Below are 18955 nucleotides of genomic sequence, written 5' to 3' on the forward strand. Positions count from 1 at the left end.
TCTCTCTTGCTCACGCTCTCTTTCTCAACAAAATAAATAAATGTTAAAAAAAAATTTTAAACAAAATAAAATTCAGAACTTATTATGGCATTCAACATGGCAGGTCTTAATCCAACAGATTTTATTCTAGGATATAAAGCAAATTTCAACACATTTTTAAATTGAAATCATATTAAATATAATCTTGGACCACAATGAAACTAAACTAGAAATGTATCAGGCTCATTCCCAAATATTCAGGAAAAAAATATACTCTAAATAACCCATGAGTAAGAAAGTCAAACTAGACATTAGAAAGTATTTTTAATTGAATGAAAATGAAAACACAACATATAAACGTATGCAAAATATAGATAAAGCAGTGCTTAGAAATGTGTAGAATCAACCGAATATATTTAAAGGGTTTATAACAAAGGTTTGAATCAATAGTCTAATCTTCACCTTTAGAAAAAGAAAAGGAAATGAAATCCAAACAAGGAAGAAGAAATGCAATAACATAGACATGAGAAGAAATATAAGAAATTGAGAAAAATAATAGAGAAAAATAAATAAAACCAGAAGCTAGTTCTTTATAAAGAACAACCAAATTGATAAAACTTTAGTCATAATAGTCAAAAAAAAATTACAAAAATATCAATATCAGGAATTAAAGAGGGACAATCATTGTAGATATGATAAAAATTAAAAATATTAAGGAAACATTATGAGCAATTTATGCCAATGGAATTAATAACCAGTTCAATGCACAAAATTCTAAAGGCCTAACTACTAACACTAACTCAAGAATAGACTGAATAGCTATGTATCTAAGAAACTCAGCTTGTACTTAAAAATCTTCCCATGAAGAAAACTTCAGACCCAGATGTCTCCTCTAATGAAATCCACCATTTATTGAAGAAATAATACTGATTCTACACAAACTCTTTTAAAAAAACCAGAGTATGAAAAGGAAAATATTTTCTAATATCCTCTAATTTCTTCTTGTACACATTGGGTTATTTAGAAGTGTCTGCATCTTAATTCAGAAATGCACATAGTTTTTTTCTTAATTATTTCTAATTCAATTCCAGTGTGGTCAGAGAATATATTTTGTATGCAATATACCGAGTTTTTTTATAGGCCAGCATATGGTCTACTTGGCAAATGCCTCATGAAAAGAATGTGTATTCCTCATTGGTGGGTGCAATACTCTATAAACAGCAACTAGGTTAAGTTTGTCTCTAGCGTTCAACTCTTCTATACCCCTACTGATTTTTTATCAGATGTTCTATCAACTTTCAAAGACAGTTATTAAAATCTCAATCTATGCCTTTGGGTTCTCCATTTATTTATTTATATATGTCTGTATTAGTGCATACATTTTTAAGTTCTATTGCTAGAGGAATCACATTAAGATTGTTATGTCTTGATGAATTGACATTTTTATTGCTATGAAATTCTTTTATAAATACCTAATAATACCTCTGGGTCCTTGAAGTTTACTTTGTTATTAATACAGCTATACCATGAAGTGATTAAGGTTTGCAGGGTGTATTAGGGTTTTTCCAGACAAACAGAATAGTAGGATACATAGACACATATTAGAGAGAGAGAGAGAGAGAGGTTTATTATAATGAATTGGTTCATGTGACTATGGAACTGGAGAAGTCCTACAATCTGTCCTCTCCTAAATGAAGACCCAGGAAAGCCAAAGGTGTCATTTAGTCCAAGTTCAAAGGCCTGAGAACCTGGAGAGCTGATGGCATAAATTCCAGTCCAAGGAATAAAAGAGATGAAATGAAATATCCCAGCTCAATCAGTGAAGAAAGAAATAAGAAGCAAATTCCTCCTTCTGCCTTTTTTTCTATTCAGGCCCTCACTAGATTAAATGATGCCCACCCACATTGGGAAGGGCAATCTACTTTACTGAGTCCACCAATTCAAATACTAAGCTCATACTAACACTCTCACAGACACACCAGAAATAATATTTAATCTGGGGACCCCACAGCCAGTTGATATATAAAATTAAACATCACATATGGCATATCATTCTCCACCCTTATACTTAAAATATATCTGGGTCTTTATATTTAAGAACTGATATCTTACAAACAGTATATACTTGAATCTTGCTCTTTTATACAGTCTGAAACTCTATTTTTTAACTGGCATGTTTGGTCCATTTATATTTAATATTGTTGATCTTTGAGTTCATTGGTATTTGTTTTCTGTTTGCCCCATTCCTCTTCATTCCTTCGCACTTCCTTCCTTCCTTCTTTTGTAGTGAATGTTTTTTATATTCCATTTTCTTTCCTGTAAAGGTTATCTAGTTAAATCTCTTTGTATTATTTTTAAATGTGTGGATGCTCTAGTGATTACAATATTCATCTATAGCTTACCAGTCACTTAAAATTATTATTCAAGGATACTTCATGAAGAGTATAAGTAATTTACAAAAACATATATAAATCTTTTATCTTCCCTTAAGTCCTCTGTGCTATTGCTATATTTTACTTCTAAATAAGTTATAAGCCCCATAGTACTTTATTATTTTAAAGCAGTTAATTATAAAGTAAATAATACAAAGTAAAAATACTCCTTGCCATATTTATACACCTTTTTTTTTTTTACCATTTCCAGATCTTTTTACTCCTCATTAATTCCAGTTTCCATCTGACATGTTTTCCTGTTAACATGAAGAATTTTCCTTTAGTATGACTTTCTGTGTGGGTCTACTGCCAACACATTCTCTCTCAGCTTTTATGAATATTAAATGCCTGTTACACCTTTCTTTTTGAGGTTTATTTTCATTAGATATGGAATTCTAGCTTAACTGTTTTTCTTTGAGAACTTTAAAAATATCATTTCACTGACATGGTGTCCATGGTTTCTGATAAAAGGTCAACCACCATTCTTGTCACTCCTCTGAAGTGTCTTTTTTCCTCTGTTGCTTTTAAAATGTTCTTTTCATATTTGGTTAGCATCTGTTACACTGTGGTCTTATTTGTATTTATATTGCTTGGATTTTGCCAAGTTTCTTGGATATGAATTCTTGGAAGTTCCTTCTTTTCCTGTCCCATTCTCTCTCTCCTCATCTGGAATCCCAATTACACATATATTTTACTATTTGTTATTGCCCCCATAGTATGTTAACACTATTAATACTTTTAGTCTTTTATTTCTGTACTTCACTTTGGGTTGTTTCTAAAAACCTATCCTAACAATCATTAGCCATTTTGTCTGCATTGTCCACAATGCTGTTCATTCAGCTCATCTAAGGAATTTCTTTTAATTTCAAATGTTGTTGTTTTCAGTTCTAGCATATCCATTTATATTTAGAGTTTACATTTCTCTCCTAAAATCCTCATCTAGTTATCCATTTATGACTTATTTGACATACTTATAATAGTTTTTTCTAAAGTTTTTGTCTGATAATTACATCATGTGGTTTTATATATCAATATTTTTCTATTAGACATACGCTTCCCTATTTTCGTGGCATAGCTCCTAATTTTTAAATGGTAGTCCCAAAACTTCCTGTAAAAATTCAATGGAAGATGAAGAGTATTTAATATTATTTTGCTTAGTTCTTTAGAAACTTCAATCCTTTTCCTCTGTCCAGAAGTTAGAATGAGGATATGATCATTCATATTCTTTCAATGGTCTAGTTGAGCTAAGACTTGGAATCATCTTTAATTAAACTATATTCAGCTCAAATTAGTTTTACCTCCAACATCTGCCAACTGCCACCAAGATCTTTTATCCTGGTGATACTTGGAGCTGGGAGGAGTTTGAGCCACAATTCAGATATTTTTGTTTCCCTTAGGATTCAACTCTATAGACACCCAAGACACCCAATTGCTAAAAATGTTCAAATCCCCTATAATTTTTATTTCTTCCTCCACTGCCCCTTTTCTGAGCAAATTACTGGTATAGGTGTCAGTGGGGATAGTGGGAGAAATTTATAAAAGTAAGCTATTTATTTTTGTGTTTGGGGCTTTTTCAGATTCTAGTCTGTCAATAGCTTAGAGCTTTTTACTCATCTCTATCAAAAATCTCAATCTATGGCACGATCACTCCTCCATGTGCCCATATCCAGACCAGGTACTTGTCCACAAATATGAAAGCTGCCATAGCTCTCTGCTCGTCTTAGATGGACTTTGTCCATTTTTTGGATCTCTGTAATAAGGTTTCCTTGCTTCATCCACTCTTTTTTTTAGCCTCAGAGAAAAGTATAATTTTATTTCTGCACTTTTCTTTTTGTTGATAATACATGAGCAACATTCTTCTACAAGCTAACCAGAATCAGTAGTCTGTATTCTCATCATTTGTTTTTGAGAATAAAATTATGTTGATAAGCTTTTCCATTTTTCCTTTGTTAACTTTGTTGGTTTCAATTGCCCATTTCTAGTTTCCTTCTGGGTATGATCTATTTCACATTCATTTATTGAAATTCCTTATGTATTAGTGAATTAATCTTTTATCATTTTTATTAATTTTTAGTTAACAGCTTTTTTATTTTAATTTTTTGCATAGGTACTCCCTTGTACAATCCTGGGATAGGGAGGAAACATTCAATTCAATGTTCATGCAAGCCTCTATAATTGTTGAGAAAATAATCTGCCCATATATATGTGGTAAATTGATTTTCATCAGTTTTTTTACCTTTTGCCTACACATATATATTTTTTACTATGTAAAATATAATTTTTTCTTTCCATTTACTATTTTTATATCCTACTTCAGTGGCCTTTCACACTTCCAATACTGTAATACTATTATCCTACATTTTACCATTTTTGGCATTGTTTTATTGTTTTCATATAAAGCTGAGAACATATACACAGGTTCTTCTAGAACCTTTGTATCTAGGGTTCCAAATTCTGACTATCAAATGTACTTATGTAAAACTTGAATTTAGAAAAAATTAATTGGAGAGGTGATAACATTAAAGGTATTCTGTATCATCCTCTTGTTCCCAGACCATGGCTAATTTAGATATAGTCCTTCAGTCAAGAATTGGCAAAATAGCTTCTTGGTTCCCCATCTCCTGGTTATTGTAGGGATAGATCACTTAGCAGGTTAGTTTTTTACTGTTTTTCTGGCAATCATGTCTGGATTCCCAGCATAGAAAATAGTATATAAACCACAATGTCTTTATCCATTCATCAGTTGGTGGACATTTAGGCTCTTTCCATAATTTGGCTATTGTTGAGAGTGATGCCATAAACATTGGGGTACAAGTGCCCCTATGCATCAGTACTCCTGTATCCCTTGGGTAAATTCCTAGCAGTGCTATTGCTGGGTCATAGGGTAGGTCTATTTTTAATTTTCTGAGGAACCTCCACACCGCTTTCCAGAGTGGCTGCACCAATTTGCATTCCCACCAACAGTGCAAGAGGGTTCCCGTTTCTCCACATCCTCTCCAGCATCTATAGTCTCCTGATTTGTTCATTTTGGCCACTCTGACTGGCGTGAGGTGATATCTGAGTGTGGTTTTGATTTGTATTTCCCTGATAAGGAGCGACGTTGAACATCTTTTCATGTGCCTGTTGGCCATCCGGATGTCTTCTTTAGAGAAGTGTCTATTCATGTTTTCTGCCCATTTCTTCACTGGGTTGTTTTTCGGGTGTGGAGTTTGGTGAGCTCTTTATAGATTTTGGATACTAGCCCTTTGTCCGATATGTCATTTGCAAATATCTTTTCCCATTCCGTTGGTTGCCTTTTAGTTTTGTTGGTTGTTTCCTTTGCTGTGCAGAAGCTTTTTCTCTTCATAAGGTCCCAGTAATTCATTTTTGCTTTTAATTCCCTTGACTTTGGGGATGTGTCGAGTAAGAGATTGCTACGGCTGAGGTCATAAGAGACTGTTAAAAACTGAGAACAAACTGAGGGTTGATGGGGGGTGGGAGGGAGGGGAGGGTGGGGGATGGGTATTGAGGACGGCACCTTTTGGGATGAGCACTGGGTGTTGTATGGAAACCAATTTGACAATAAATTTCATATATTGGAAAAATAAATAAATAAATAAATAAATAAATAAATAAAATAAAGAAAAAGAAAATAGTATACTATCCCTTCAAAGATTTTGCAAGTACCTAATTTCCCACATTAAACCCATTGCATTTAAAATAATAATTTATGTAATCTCCAAGAGATCTATAGTAGCAAATAATTATCATTATCATAATGAGTAAAATCAATTGAGGGCAAGGTTTAACATAAAGGGAGGATTTGTAAAAACCCATTAGTAATAATCACGAAGCTCTGAAAAAGTCAGATGAAATAATTTCATGCATTTTTCTATGAAACCAATTACCTTCCTTTCATACCCATTAAGCAAATGGGGGGGTAAGGTAAATAAATATATATATTAGAGAGAATCATATACAGAGAAAGAGGGCAGGGGGAGAGAGAGATTTTTTCAAAACAAGTCTGCAGAATAGCATTTAGCTCTTAATGGAGTTTTGCAACTTATTGATCTCTGCCCAGAATCCTGATGTTGCTCTAAACCACAGAAGAAACAACTGTGGATGAGCGACTCTCTTGCTTAAAATGTTAACATGTATTTTTTACAGTATTTAGAATAAAATAAAATTCCTTATCTCAGCCTAACAGACCTTAGTGATTTGACTCTTACAGTCACATAAAATTTAACCCTTAAATCTCTCATAAGTATTCATCATGTTCCAACCATTCAGGTGTTTGTTTTATATTCTTTAGGCATACCAAGCTTATTCCCTAATTATGTATAACTCTCCCTCATTGCCCACAATAGTACCTGACAAATGGGAGGTACTCAGTGAAATAGTATTTGTTCATGAATGTGTGATTTATAGCAAGAATTCCCTCTTCTTGACTTCTTTTTATAAAATCTATTCAGCAGACAACATGCCGACTCAGTAACCTCCTCATGGAGGATTTCACTTCCTGATTGCGAAGGGTATAAATCACAGGATTCATCAATGGAAAGATCACTGTGTGGAAGAAGGAAACTACCTTGTCTGCTGGGAAGGCCCTGAAGGGGCGAGTATAGATGAAGATGGCAGGTCCAAACATGAGAAGTATAATAATGATATGAGTGGTGCATGTGGACAGTGCTTTGCTCTTCCCTTCAGAAGCAGACCCATGTACATGGCAAAGGATGACTGCATAGGAAGACAAAAGCCCCAGGAAGCACAGGAGGGTGAGCAGGCCACTGTTGAAGACCATTAGAAGCTCCACCACGAAGGTGTCTGTGCAGGCCAGCTTGATGACCTGTGGCACATCACAGAAGAAGTTATCCAGTTGGTTTGGGCCACAGAAGGGCAAGTGGAGGATGAGGGCCACCTGGATAATGGAGTGGACAAAGCCTCCAAGCCACAGGGCCAACAGCAAGGCACAGCAGGCTCTAGGGTTCATGACTGTGGAATAGTGTAAAGGCCGACAGATGGCGATATAGCGGTCAAAGGCCATCACAACAAGGAGTAACCCTTCCCCTCCTCCAAGGAAGTGCAAGAAAAAGAGCTGAATGATGCAGCCCCTGTAGGAGATTACCTTCTTCTCAGAGAGGAAGTCCACCAGCATCCTGGGAGCCACAATGAAGGAGTAGGATGCATCCAGGAAGGCCAAGTTGCCCAGAAAGAAGTAGAGGGGGGCTGTGAGACCAGGGTCTGATCTGATGGTGAGGATGATGAGGAAATTTCCAGGAAGGATGATGAGATAGAAAATTAAGATCAACACAAAGACCAGGAGCTGAATATTTCGAGACTGGGTCAGACCAAGAAGGATGAATTCTTTCACCATCGTGCCATTTTCTAGCTCCATCTTTTCTGCCTATAGAACATCAAGGAATAGTTTATTTTCATCTCTTCCATCTAGATCATAGTTCTTTTCAAACTAAAAGTTATGCCACATCTGTCACACCATCACTGTCCCACAACCTAAGAAATCTTTTCTACCCTTTATTCTTCTATATTTCATATCTGCCAACACCCTGATCTTAATTTTTTTTTTAACGTTTATTTATTTTTGAGACAGAGAGAGACAGAGCATGAACGGGGGAGGGGCAGAGAGAGAGGGAGACACAGAATCGGAAGCAGGCTCCAGGCTCTGAGCCATCAGCCCAGAGCCCGACGCGGGGCTCGAACTCACGGACCGTGAAATCGTGACCTGAGCTGAAGTCGGACGCTTAACCGACTGAGCCACCCAGGCGCCCCCAACACCCTGATCTTAAAGCCACACTCTCTGCTTCTTCAGTCCTGTGCTGCTATTAACTATTCTCTCACGTGGGACTCTGCAATGCCCCTGCCCTTGACTAGTTTATGATTTGCATGAGACATAAGAAAATGTTTCTGACTGAGAAAAAACTTAACCCCAGTTATCAAGTTCTTCAAGTTTTTATTTGAATGAGGGTTAAGGTAGGGATTGACAGCAAACAGGAATGACAGTTTTTTAAGGTGACAGAAATGTTCCATATCTTGACTGTAATGATTACCAGTGTCTGTTCTTTTGCAAAAAAGTACTAAACTATACAGAAATCTGTACATTTACTTTATGTAAATTATACCGTAGGAATGCTGACTTAAAAAGCTAAGAAAAAACTGTTTACTTGAAATATGTCCTTCTCCTTTATAGAATATCAACCCATCAACCTGGTCTAAAATTTTAAAAATCCTGGTCATTCTGGAGAAATTAAGATCTGAGGCTTATCTGTAATAGTGGCATCTAAATTGGGAATGTGGTCACCCAACACACATTATAATTTATTGGCATGAAAACAATAATGGTAGAATTTCTATATATATATTATTATATCACATTCTTTGATGTTCTACTTTTAAAAGTGTTATAGTTTATATAGAATCATGACATAATTGAATATAAAATATACAAATAAAATATAGATGTTGCTTGCGCATGTTCAAAATGGTTTTTATTGAAATGAAAAATTTTAAAGGTTGAAGATATTTGAACAAGAACAAACTACTGGTGATTTAAAACAATAATTCACATGCTTTCAGTTACATGGCACACTTGTTTTTAAATTGTTGTGAAATATAGAGTGTAGAGAAGAGGGCAAGAAGGGTCCACTAAGTATATGTAAGAGGGGAGAGAATGAAAGAGAGAAAGAAAAAAAGAAAAGCAATAAAGTCCCAAGTCAAGAAACCAAGGGAGATTTTTACAATGGCACATCTATTCAAAACATCAAAATACCTGTATTTTGTATGTCTAAACCTAAATAGATTAATTAGTAACTGATATTTCCATGTATAGTTTAAGTTGGGAATTATGAAATAGGTACTTTACATCAAAAGGCACATATATGCACACACAGTTTCCTAAGCAAAACTGAAGTACAAAAATTTACAAATGGCGCCATCCAAATCAGCTTTTCTGTTTCCGTCTTTCTTTTCTTTTCTTCCTTTCCCTCCCTCTCCTCTCCTTTCCTTTTTCTTCTCTCTCTCCTTCCTTCCTTCCTTCCTTCCTTCCTTCCTTCCTTCCTTCCTTCCTTTAGCATTCACTGGCTTCAATATTTATAATTCCTTTTGTGCATAAAATCTGCTGTTAGAAAAATTAATCAGGAATCCCTCTATACTTAATTCTAAGTAGTGTGCATCTTGCACAGTATTATACAGTGGTTATTTCACAGTCTTTCAAACAGTGATTCTGTCTTTAAGACATAGAAGAAATCTTTAAGCTCCTGTAAGGTTAAGAGCTACAGGCTCTTCCACTGTATGTTGTGTTTTATTTCCTATCATAGACTTCTGTTCTATTAACTCTTAACATTTTTTTTTTTAATTTTTGGGACAGAGAGAGACAGAGCATGAACGGGGGAGGGGCAGAGAGAGAGGGAGACACAGAATCGGAAACAGGCTCCAGGCTCCGAGCCATCAGCCCAGAGCCTGACGCGGGGCTCGAACTCACGGACCGCGAGATCGTGACCTGGCTGAAGTCGGACGCTTAACCGACTGCGCCACCCAGGCGCCCCTGTTCTATTAACTCTTTAACAGATGGGATTCATTACCATCTAGCATCCCTCACTTCTCTCAGTTAATATATGATGTGTGAAATTAAGACCCAGTATTAACATTCCCAAGACAATTGGTACTTTAATAAAAGCTTTGTATATCTCCAATAATTTTAAATATGAGGAAGAACTAAAGCTATATTAACAGATAAAAGGTGTTGTACTAACAGATAAAAGGTGTTGCTGTATTGTAGAATTCAGACTTCACATATTAGTCTATTTCTACTATAATTCTGACCATTACATTCCATGACAGCAAATGCACCACCTGAAGAATTATAATAGCTTTCCATTTATTCCTTCTTTCTATACTTCGTAAATATGAAGACAAAAAGATTTACCTCTCTAGCAATCCAACACTACACTCACACAACAGCAATCACCTCTTAATGGAAGGAACAATTACTGATTATTCCTGCCTTTGTTCTTAAATATCTCTTCTCACAGAGGAGGCTCTTACATTTTGAAATACACAGCCAATTTGTGATGAAATGGAGAATGTACTTTGGGAATTTAAAGGCTAACAAAGCTATAGAATGCTTTCAATGGGAATTATTAGAATGCCAACAAGATGTAATCAAAGTTTAGACTAAAGAGCCGTTAGGTACAAATATTCAAATACACTCAGTTAAAGAGACACTGTGTCACTGCTGGGATTTAAAAATCAACATTCCAGCAGTGACAGAGACAATGGAATGTCAAGCATGTTTATTAGGTCTCAGTGAGTAGAAAGCCACAGGAAAATTGTTTTATATTTTATACTGCAATTCAAAAAAAGAAAAACAGTATAATTGCTAGGAAATCATAGCTACATCAGGAAACAATTAATGTGGTCAATTAGGTAAATATATTAGATTCAACATATTTCTGGTGACAAAAAAATAGCCAAAGACAAAATAAATGATGCTTACAAAGAGTCCTTTGGACTTTCCATGGAAAGAGAGGATGTCCTCCAAACAGACCGTATTATGCCCTTGGTATTTGTTGTTTTCATTTTAGACATAATTGTCTCCTATGCTCTGCTGAAGCAATAATGAGGAAATATTTCCTTTTCAAATATATATTAGTTTATTATTATTAAACTAAATAATAAGAATCATGTAGTAGAAGGTAACAAAATTTAAATTTTAGATTTGATTTTGTTTTAAAGAGAAAGATTTTTCAAACTACTAAAAAATCAAAATGCTAAACATAAAATGTTTCTTTAAAAAATGCAATGCATAGGGGCACCTGGGTGTTTCAGTCGATTGAATGTCTGACTTCAACTCAGGTCATGATCTCATGGTTCATGGGTTCAAGCCCCGCATTTGGCTCTGTGCTGACAGTTCAGAGCCTGGAGCCTGCTTCAGATTCTGTGTCTCCCTTTGTCTTTCTGCCCCTCCCCTGTTGTGTTCTGTCTCTCTCAAAAATAAACATTGAAAAAAATTTAATATAATGCATAATCAAAGACATTTCATTCTCATACAATAATATTAGGGGACTTTAACACCCCAGTTACATCAATGGACAGATCATCCAAACAGAAAATCAACAAGGAAACAGTAGCTTTGAATGGCACACTGCACCAGTTGGATTTAGCAGACATATTCAGAACATTCCATCCTAAAACAGCAGAATACACATTCTTTTCAAGTGTACACAGAACATTTTCTAGAACAGATCCCATATTGGGTCACAAAACAAGCCTGAACAAATTCAAAAAAATCAAAGTCATACCATGCATCTTTTCTGACCAAAACACTATAAAACTAGAAATCAACCACAAGAGAAAACCTGGGAAGACCACAAATACATGGAGCTTAAATAACATGCTGCTTAACAATGGGTCAACCACAAAATCAAGGAAGAAATAAAAAATTATATGGAAGCAAAGGAAAATGAAAACACAATGTTCCAAAATCTTTGGCAGGCAACAAAAGTGGTTTTAAGAGGGAAGTCAGAAAGCAAGAAAACCTCCAGAAGCAAGAAAAATATCAAACTAACCTTACACCTAAAGGAGCTAGAAAAAGAACAAGTAAAACCCAAACCCATCAAAAGAAAGGCAATAATAAAAATTAGAGCAGAAGGACGCCTAAGTGGCTCAGTTGGTTAAGCATCCTTATTTCAGCTCAGGTCCTGATCTCAGGGTTTGTGAGATGGAGCTGCACTGACAACATGGAGCCTGCTCAAGATTCTCTCTTTCCCCTCTCTCTGCCCTTCCCCCCTTTCTCACTCTCTCTCTCTGAAAATAAATAGATATTAAAAAATAAATAGAGCAGAAATAAACGATTTATAAACTAAAACAACAATCAAACAGATCAATGAAATCAGGAGGTGGTTCTTTGAAAAGATCAACAAAATTGATAAAGCAAAATTGATAAGCTGGACTCATCAACAGAGAGAGAGAGAGAGAGAAAGTTTGCAGTCTTAGCCAAATAAATAAAATCACTAATGAAGAGGAGAAGTAACAAGAAACACCAAGAAATACAAAGGATTATAAGAGAATATTATGAAAACCTATGTGCCAACAGATTGGACAACTTAGAAGAAACAGATAAATTCTTAAAAACATATAACATGCCAAAACCAAAGTAGGAAGAAATAGAAAATTTGAACAGACCAATTACCAGCAACGAAATTTAATCAGTAATCAAAAAATAAAAATGCAGGACAAGAAGGCTTCACAGACAGTTTCTACCAAAAAGTTAAAGAAGAGTTAATACCTATTCCTCTCAAACTCTTCCAATAATATAAGAGGAAAGAAAACTTCCAAATTCATTCTATGAAGCCAGTATCACCCTGACACCAAAACCAGATAAAGACACCACAAAGAAACAAACCACAGAACAGTATCTCATAAATATAGATGCAAAAATCCTCAGCAAAATATTAGCAAACCGAATCCAACAATACATTTTAAAAAATCATGCACAACTATCAAGTGGGATTTATTCCTGGGATGCAAGGGCGTTTAATATTCACAAAACAATCAACATGATAGAGCACATCAACAAGAGAAAAGATAAAAACTGTACGATTGTTTCAATGCAGAAAAAGCATTTGACATAGTACAACATCAATTCATGGTAAAAACTCTCTGCAAGGTAGGTCTAAAGAGAACTTACCTCAATATAATAAAGGCCATGTGTAAAAAACCCATAGCTAACATCACAGCCAATGGAGAAAAACTGAGAGAGCTCTTTCTAAGGTCAAGAACAGGACGGATGTCTACTCTCACCACTTTTATTCAACATAGTAAAAGAAGTCTTACTCACAACAATCAGACAATAGAAAGAAATAAAAGGTGTCAAAAGTGATAAGGAAGAAGTAAAACTTTCAGTATTTGCAGATGACGTGATACTATGTATAAAAGCCAGAAGACTCCATCAAAACCTACTAGAACTGATAATAAATTCAGTAAGATTGCAGGATACAAAATCCATGCACAGAAACCTGTTGCATTCCTATGCACTAATAATGAAGTGGCAGAGAGTGAAATTAAGAAAACAATCCTATTTACAATTGCACCAAAACCAAAAAAATATCTAGAAATGAACTTACCCAAAGAGGTGAAAAATCTGTACACTGAAAATTATAAAACACTGCTGAAAGTCAAGATGACCCAAAGAAATGGAAAGTCTTTTTATGCTCCTAGGCTGAAAGAGTAAATATTGTTAAAATGTCCATACTACCCAGAGCAATATACAGATTTAGTGCAATCACTATCAAAATACCAATCGCATTTTTCACAAACTAGAACAATCCTAAAATTTGAGTGGATCCACAAAAGACTTCAAATAGCCAAAGCAATCTTGCAAAAGAAAAACCAAACTTGAAATATCACAATTCCAGATTTCAGTTATACTACCAAATGGTAGTAATTAAAACACTACGGTAGAGGCATAAAAATAGATATATAAATCAATGGAATAAAATAGAAAACCCAGAAATAAACCTATAATTATGTGGTCAATTAATCTTCTACAAAGAAATGAATACACAAAGGGAAAAAGACAGTCTTCAACAAATGGTGCTGGGAAAACTGGACAGCTACATGCCAGAGAATGACACCGGACCACTTTCTTACACCATACACAAATTAAACTCAAAATGGATTAAAGACCTACATGTGATACCTGAAACTACAAAACTCCTAGAAGAAATCATAAGTAGTAATTTCTTTGATATATGCTACAGAAACATTTTTCTGGATATGTCTCCTCAGGTAAGCGAAACAAAAGCAAAAATGAACCATTTGGGACTTCATCAAAATTAAAAAGCTTTTGTGCAGTAAAGGAAACTGAACAAAACAAAAAGGCAACCTGATGAATAGGAGAAGATATTTTCAAATGATATATCTGATAAGGGGCTAATATTCAAAATATAAAAAGAACTTATACAACTTCACATAAAAAACTTTTTTTAATTAAATAATGGATGGAGAACCTGAGACATACAGATGGCCAATAGACACATGAAAAGATGTTCAACAACTCTAAACATCAGGGAAATGCAAATCAAAACCAAAATGAGATATCATCTCATACCCACCAGAATGACTAAAATCAAAAACACAAGCAACAACTGGTATTGGCAAGGATGTGGGAAAACAGGAACCCTCTTGTACTGTTGGAAGGAATGCAAATTGGTGCAGACACTGTGGAAAACAGTATGAAGCTTACTCAAAAAGTTAAAAACAGAACTACCCCATGATCCAGTAATCACAGTACTAGGTATTTATCCAAAAAATACAGAAATGCTAATTAAAAGGGGTAAATGCGCCTCTATGTTTATTGCATCATTATTTATAATAGCCGGACTATGGAAGCAGCCCAAGTGTTCATCAACTGATGAATGAAGATGATGTGATATGCACGTGCGCGCATTGAATACCATTCAACCATAAAAAAGAATGAAATATTTTGCCATTTGCAACAACATGGATAGATCTAGAGTATAATTCTAAGCGAAATAAGTCGGAGAAGGAAAAATACTATGATTTCGCTCATATGTGGAATTTAAGAAACAAAGCAAAGTTAAAGGGAAAAAAATGAGAGAGAGAGACAAACCAATTAACAGACTGTAAACTAAAGAGAACAAACGAATGGTTACCAGGGGTAACCTGGTAGAGGAGGGGTGAAATAGGTGTTAGGGATTAAGGAGAGCACTTTAATGAAAATAATAATAAAATAAAATAACAAAAGGAGAGGAAAATAAAAACATTTCACTCTAATTTACATCCAGCTCACCAAAGAGAAGTGGGAAGACTGTCAAATGGAAAGAATAGAGGAAGTAAGAGATACATGATATTATAATAATATAAACAGGAAGGGGAAATTAAAAACAAGAACAATTACAAAAACTATATTAGGAAAATAGGAAATGAACATGGAAAGACAGACACGGAAATGCATACTTTGTAAAACCTTATATACAAAAAACTCGACAGTAAAAGAAAGTTATTTTTTAAAAAATGACACAAATGGCCTTGGCGTTTGTGGCTCTCCTCAGTGGCCAAGGCACCACCTGCACTATGCCCTGAGACCGGCTCCTTCACAGGCTGCAGGTGCCCCTGCATGGGGGCCAAGGGGAGCTGGGGCTCCACCCTCCTCTGCCCTGGAAGTCATGACCCTCCTCGCCTCCCCTGTGCCACCATTGCTTTGTGTGGGGGACATGGCAAAGCACAGGGAGGAGAGGCCCTGCTTGCAGCCCACCCCAGCCCCTAAGTTAACATCCCTGGGCAGTGGCACCATGACCTGAAAGAACAGAATATCTGTCAGGCAAGAGCTGATGTAATGCTTTATGATGATGCCATTAAGAAGTGGGTGCCAGCCAGTAGCTCCAGAGGGTTCTGCAGAGTTTATATATATATATATATATCACCCTACAGGCAATGACACGCTCAGAATGGTGGGCAAGAAAATTCAGGACCATCAGCATTGCAGTGTGGGGGGTAACCTAGTGATATAAAGATGAAGGAAACAACTATATGGATTGGAAAGGAAGAAACAAAGCTGACCTTATTCAGTGACAATACAATTGTCTACATGAAAAACCTCAAGAGTATCTGCAGTTAAAATATTAGATTAAGCCTGTTGAGCATGTTTACTGGGTAGAAGATCAATTTATAAAAAGCAGTAGCTTTTTTGTATAACTAGCAATAAACAATTTGAAAATACAGTTGACCCTGGAATAACCTGGGGGTTAGGGGAACCACCTCCCATGCAGTTGATTCTCCATGTATAACTTTTAACTACCCCAAATTTTAACTATTAATAGCCAACTGTTGACTGGAAGCCTTACCAATAAACATAAATAGTTGATGAACACATGTTTTGTATGTTATGTGTATTATGCATTATATTCTGACAAGAAAATAAGCTAGAGAAAAGAAAATGTTATTAAAAAGATCGTAAGAAAGAGAACATAGACTTACAGTACTGTACTGTGTCAAAAAAATGTCCATGTAGAAGTGGACTTGCATGGTTTAAACCTGTGTTGTGCGAGGATCAACAGTATAATATTAGAAAGATATTGCTTAATTTTTTGAGGAACCTCCACACTGTTTTCCAGAGTGGCTGCACCAGTTTGCATTCCCACCAACAGTGCAAGAAGGTTCCCATTTCTCCATATCCTTTCAACAATAGACAAATTATGGAAAGAGCCTAAATGTCCATCAACTGATGATAAAGAAATTGTGGTTTATATACACAATGGAATATTACGTGGCAATGAGAACGAATGAAACATGGCCTTTTGTAGCAACGTGGATGGAACTGGAGAGTGTTATGCTAAGTGAAATAAGTCATACAGAGAAAGATACCATATGTTTTCACTCTTAGGTGTATCCTGAGAAACTTAACAGAAGACCATGGGGGAGGGGAAGGAAAAAAAAAAGAAAGGGAGAGAGCTAAACCATAAGAGACTCTTAAAAACTGAGAACAATCTGAGGATTGAGGAGGGCACCTGTTGGGATGAGCACTGGGTGTTGTATGGAAACCAAGTTGACAATACATTTCATATTTTAAAAAAAGATATTGCTTAAAGTAACAACAATGTATCTAAGAATAAATCTAATAAATTGGTTGCCTTTCAAAAAATAAGAAAAGAAACGAACAATGAAATATGAGGAGAAAATTCATCTTGGAGAATGTTACAGTCTATTGCCACCAAAGACTTAAAATGTGTGGGGTTTTTTTCATAACTACACATGAACAGGGACCTTGCCTTCTAATGTTTTCCATGGCACTTAAAATTAACCTGATGATCTAAACTAGTTTTCAGACTGGAGACTTCTTATTTCTGCTGGGAAAAATTTATCATTTTAGACAATCTTAGAAACTAAAATCATGAGCTAGTTAGCATTATAGTGTCAGCAATGTAGCACTGAATGAGGCAAAAAAAAAAAAAAAGTTCCTGGGAATTTGACATTCAAATGCATGGAGAAGACAATAAACAAACACACCAGAAAGGAAATATCTGACTGTGGTGAGTGCTGGGTAGAAATATAACCAAGTGATATGCTGGAAAGAGTCGGGGAAGAGGCTGCTGTGCTAGGTGAGCTAGCCAGGGAGAGTCTTGCTGAACAGCTGGCATTTCAACAGATATCTGAATGTCTGGAATAATCCCACTATGTGGATATCTGAAGAGCTGATAGAAGGCCATGAAGCAGGAAGAGAATGATGCACTAAGCAGCAGAAAGGAAGAGAAAGAAAGAGAAAGGCCACTATGGCAAGAGAGTAGTGGCCAAATGGAATTTTTAAAAAGCGTTAGGCAAGATAGAGAGGAAGGGCCAGATATGGATCAAATGCCAATTGGTCATCATTTCATTTGAGATGTTATAAACAGATGAGTGACAATATCTGATTTACATTTTTTAAAGATTATTCTGATACTGGTAAAGAATGGGTTTTAGAAGCCAAGAGTAGAAACAAGGAGACCAGTTAGGGAGCATTTGAAGTACTGTAGACAAGAGATGGTGATAAGTTAGGCTAGGAGGTAGAACAAGAGATGGATGCTTAACCAACAGAGCCACTCAGGTTAAGTGTTGGACTCTTGATTTTGGCTCAGGTCATGATCTCACAGTTGTGAAATGGAGCCCCAAGTGGGACTCAGTGCTGAGCATGGAGCCTGCTTAAGATTCTCTCTCTCCTTCTCCCTCTGCCCCTCCCCCTAACCCTCACCTCTCATTAATTAATCAATTAATTAATTAATTAAAACCTACAAAAGTTTTTCCTCTGCAGGTTAACATCAGACTTCTTTCAATAGCAACATAGAAAGTTGTTTTGTTTTATTTTAATTTTTTTAATGTCTATTTATTTTTGAAAGAGAGAGAGAGACAGAGCATGAGCAGGGGAGAGGCAGAGAGCGAGGGAGACACAGAATCTGAAGCAGGCTCCAGGCTCTGAGCTGAGTGCACAGAACCTGACATGGGGCTTGAACTCATGAACCGGGAGATCATCACCTGAACCGAAGTTGGACGCTCAACCAACTGAGCCACACAGGTGCCCCAGAAAACTGTTGTTTTTTTAAGTGAAGCAATATTTTCAAAAACTTAAAGTATACAAGGATTTTATGTAATCTAAGCTATCTGTAAAGTCTGAAGACAGTTTTAAACATGCATTAACCCAGAAATTTATATTCATGCACTTTCCCTGTGTAATATTAAGGACAAATTTCTTCCAACCAAGAGAACAGTGAGGAATCTTCAGCAAACAGATAAAACAGGATAGCAGTATCCTTCTGACCAGAGAGGGGGAAAAAATGGGACTAAAGGGCATATAGCACACCACAAAGATAATGCTAATACCTTTACTTATAAAGGGTGATAGGGTGTGCCTGGGTTTATATTATTATAATTTCTATGCTCATCATATCCTTTAATAGATAAGACTCCATAAATCAGAAAAAAAAAAGAAGTCCTATAACAAAATCCTATTTAGGAGATTAAAAATAAGAGACAGTTTATAGTAATTGCTTCATATGTCA

General features: G+C 35.7%; 2 protein-coding genes across 4 annotated transcripts in view; both read right to left on the reverse strand.

Annotated features, from left to right (window-relative positions):
- The window catches only part of LOC131516826 (olfactory receptor 4K2-like), a 77201-nt gene that overhangs the window by 42114 nt on the left and 16132 nt on the right, over positions 1-18955 (reverse strand). The window lies entirely within an intron of this gene.
- LOC131516833 (olfactory receptor 4N4C) lies at positions 6197-7922 on the reverse strand. The gene has a single exon (XM_058738347.1). It carries the CDS (start codon positions 7783-7785, stop codon positions 6859-6861), a length of 927 nt encoding a protein of 308 aa, XP_058594330.1. The 5' UTR covers positions 7786-7922; the 3' UTR covers positions 6197-6858.

Source organism: Neofelis nebulosa, chromosome 7 (genome assembly GCF_028018385.1).
Source record: "Neofelis nebulosa isolate mNeoNeb1 chromosome 7, mNeoNeb1.pri, whole genome shotgun sequence".
NCBI classification, from domain to species: domain Eukaryota; kingdom Metazoa; phylum Chordata; class Mammalia; order Carnivora; family Felidae; genus Neofelis; species Neofelis nebulosa.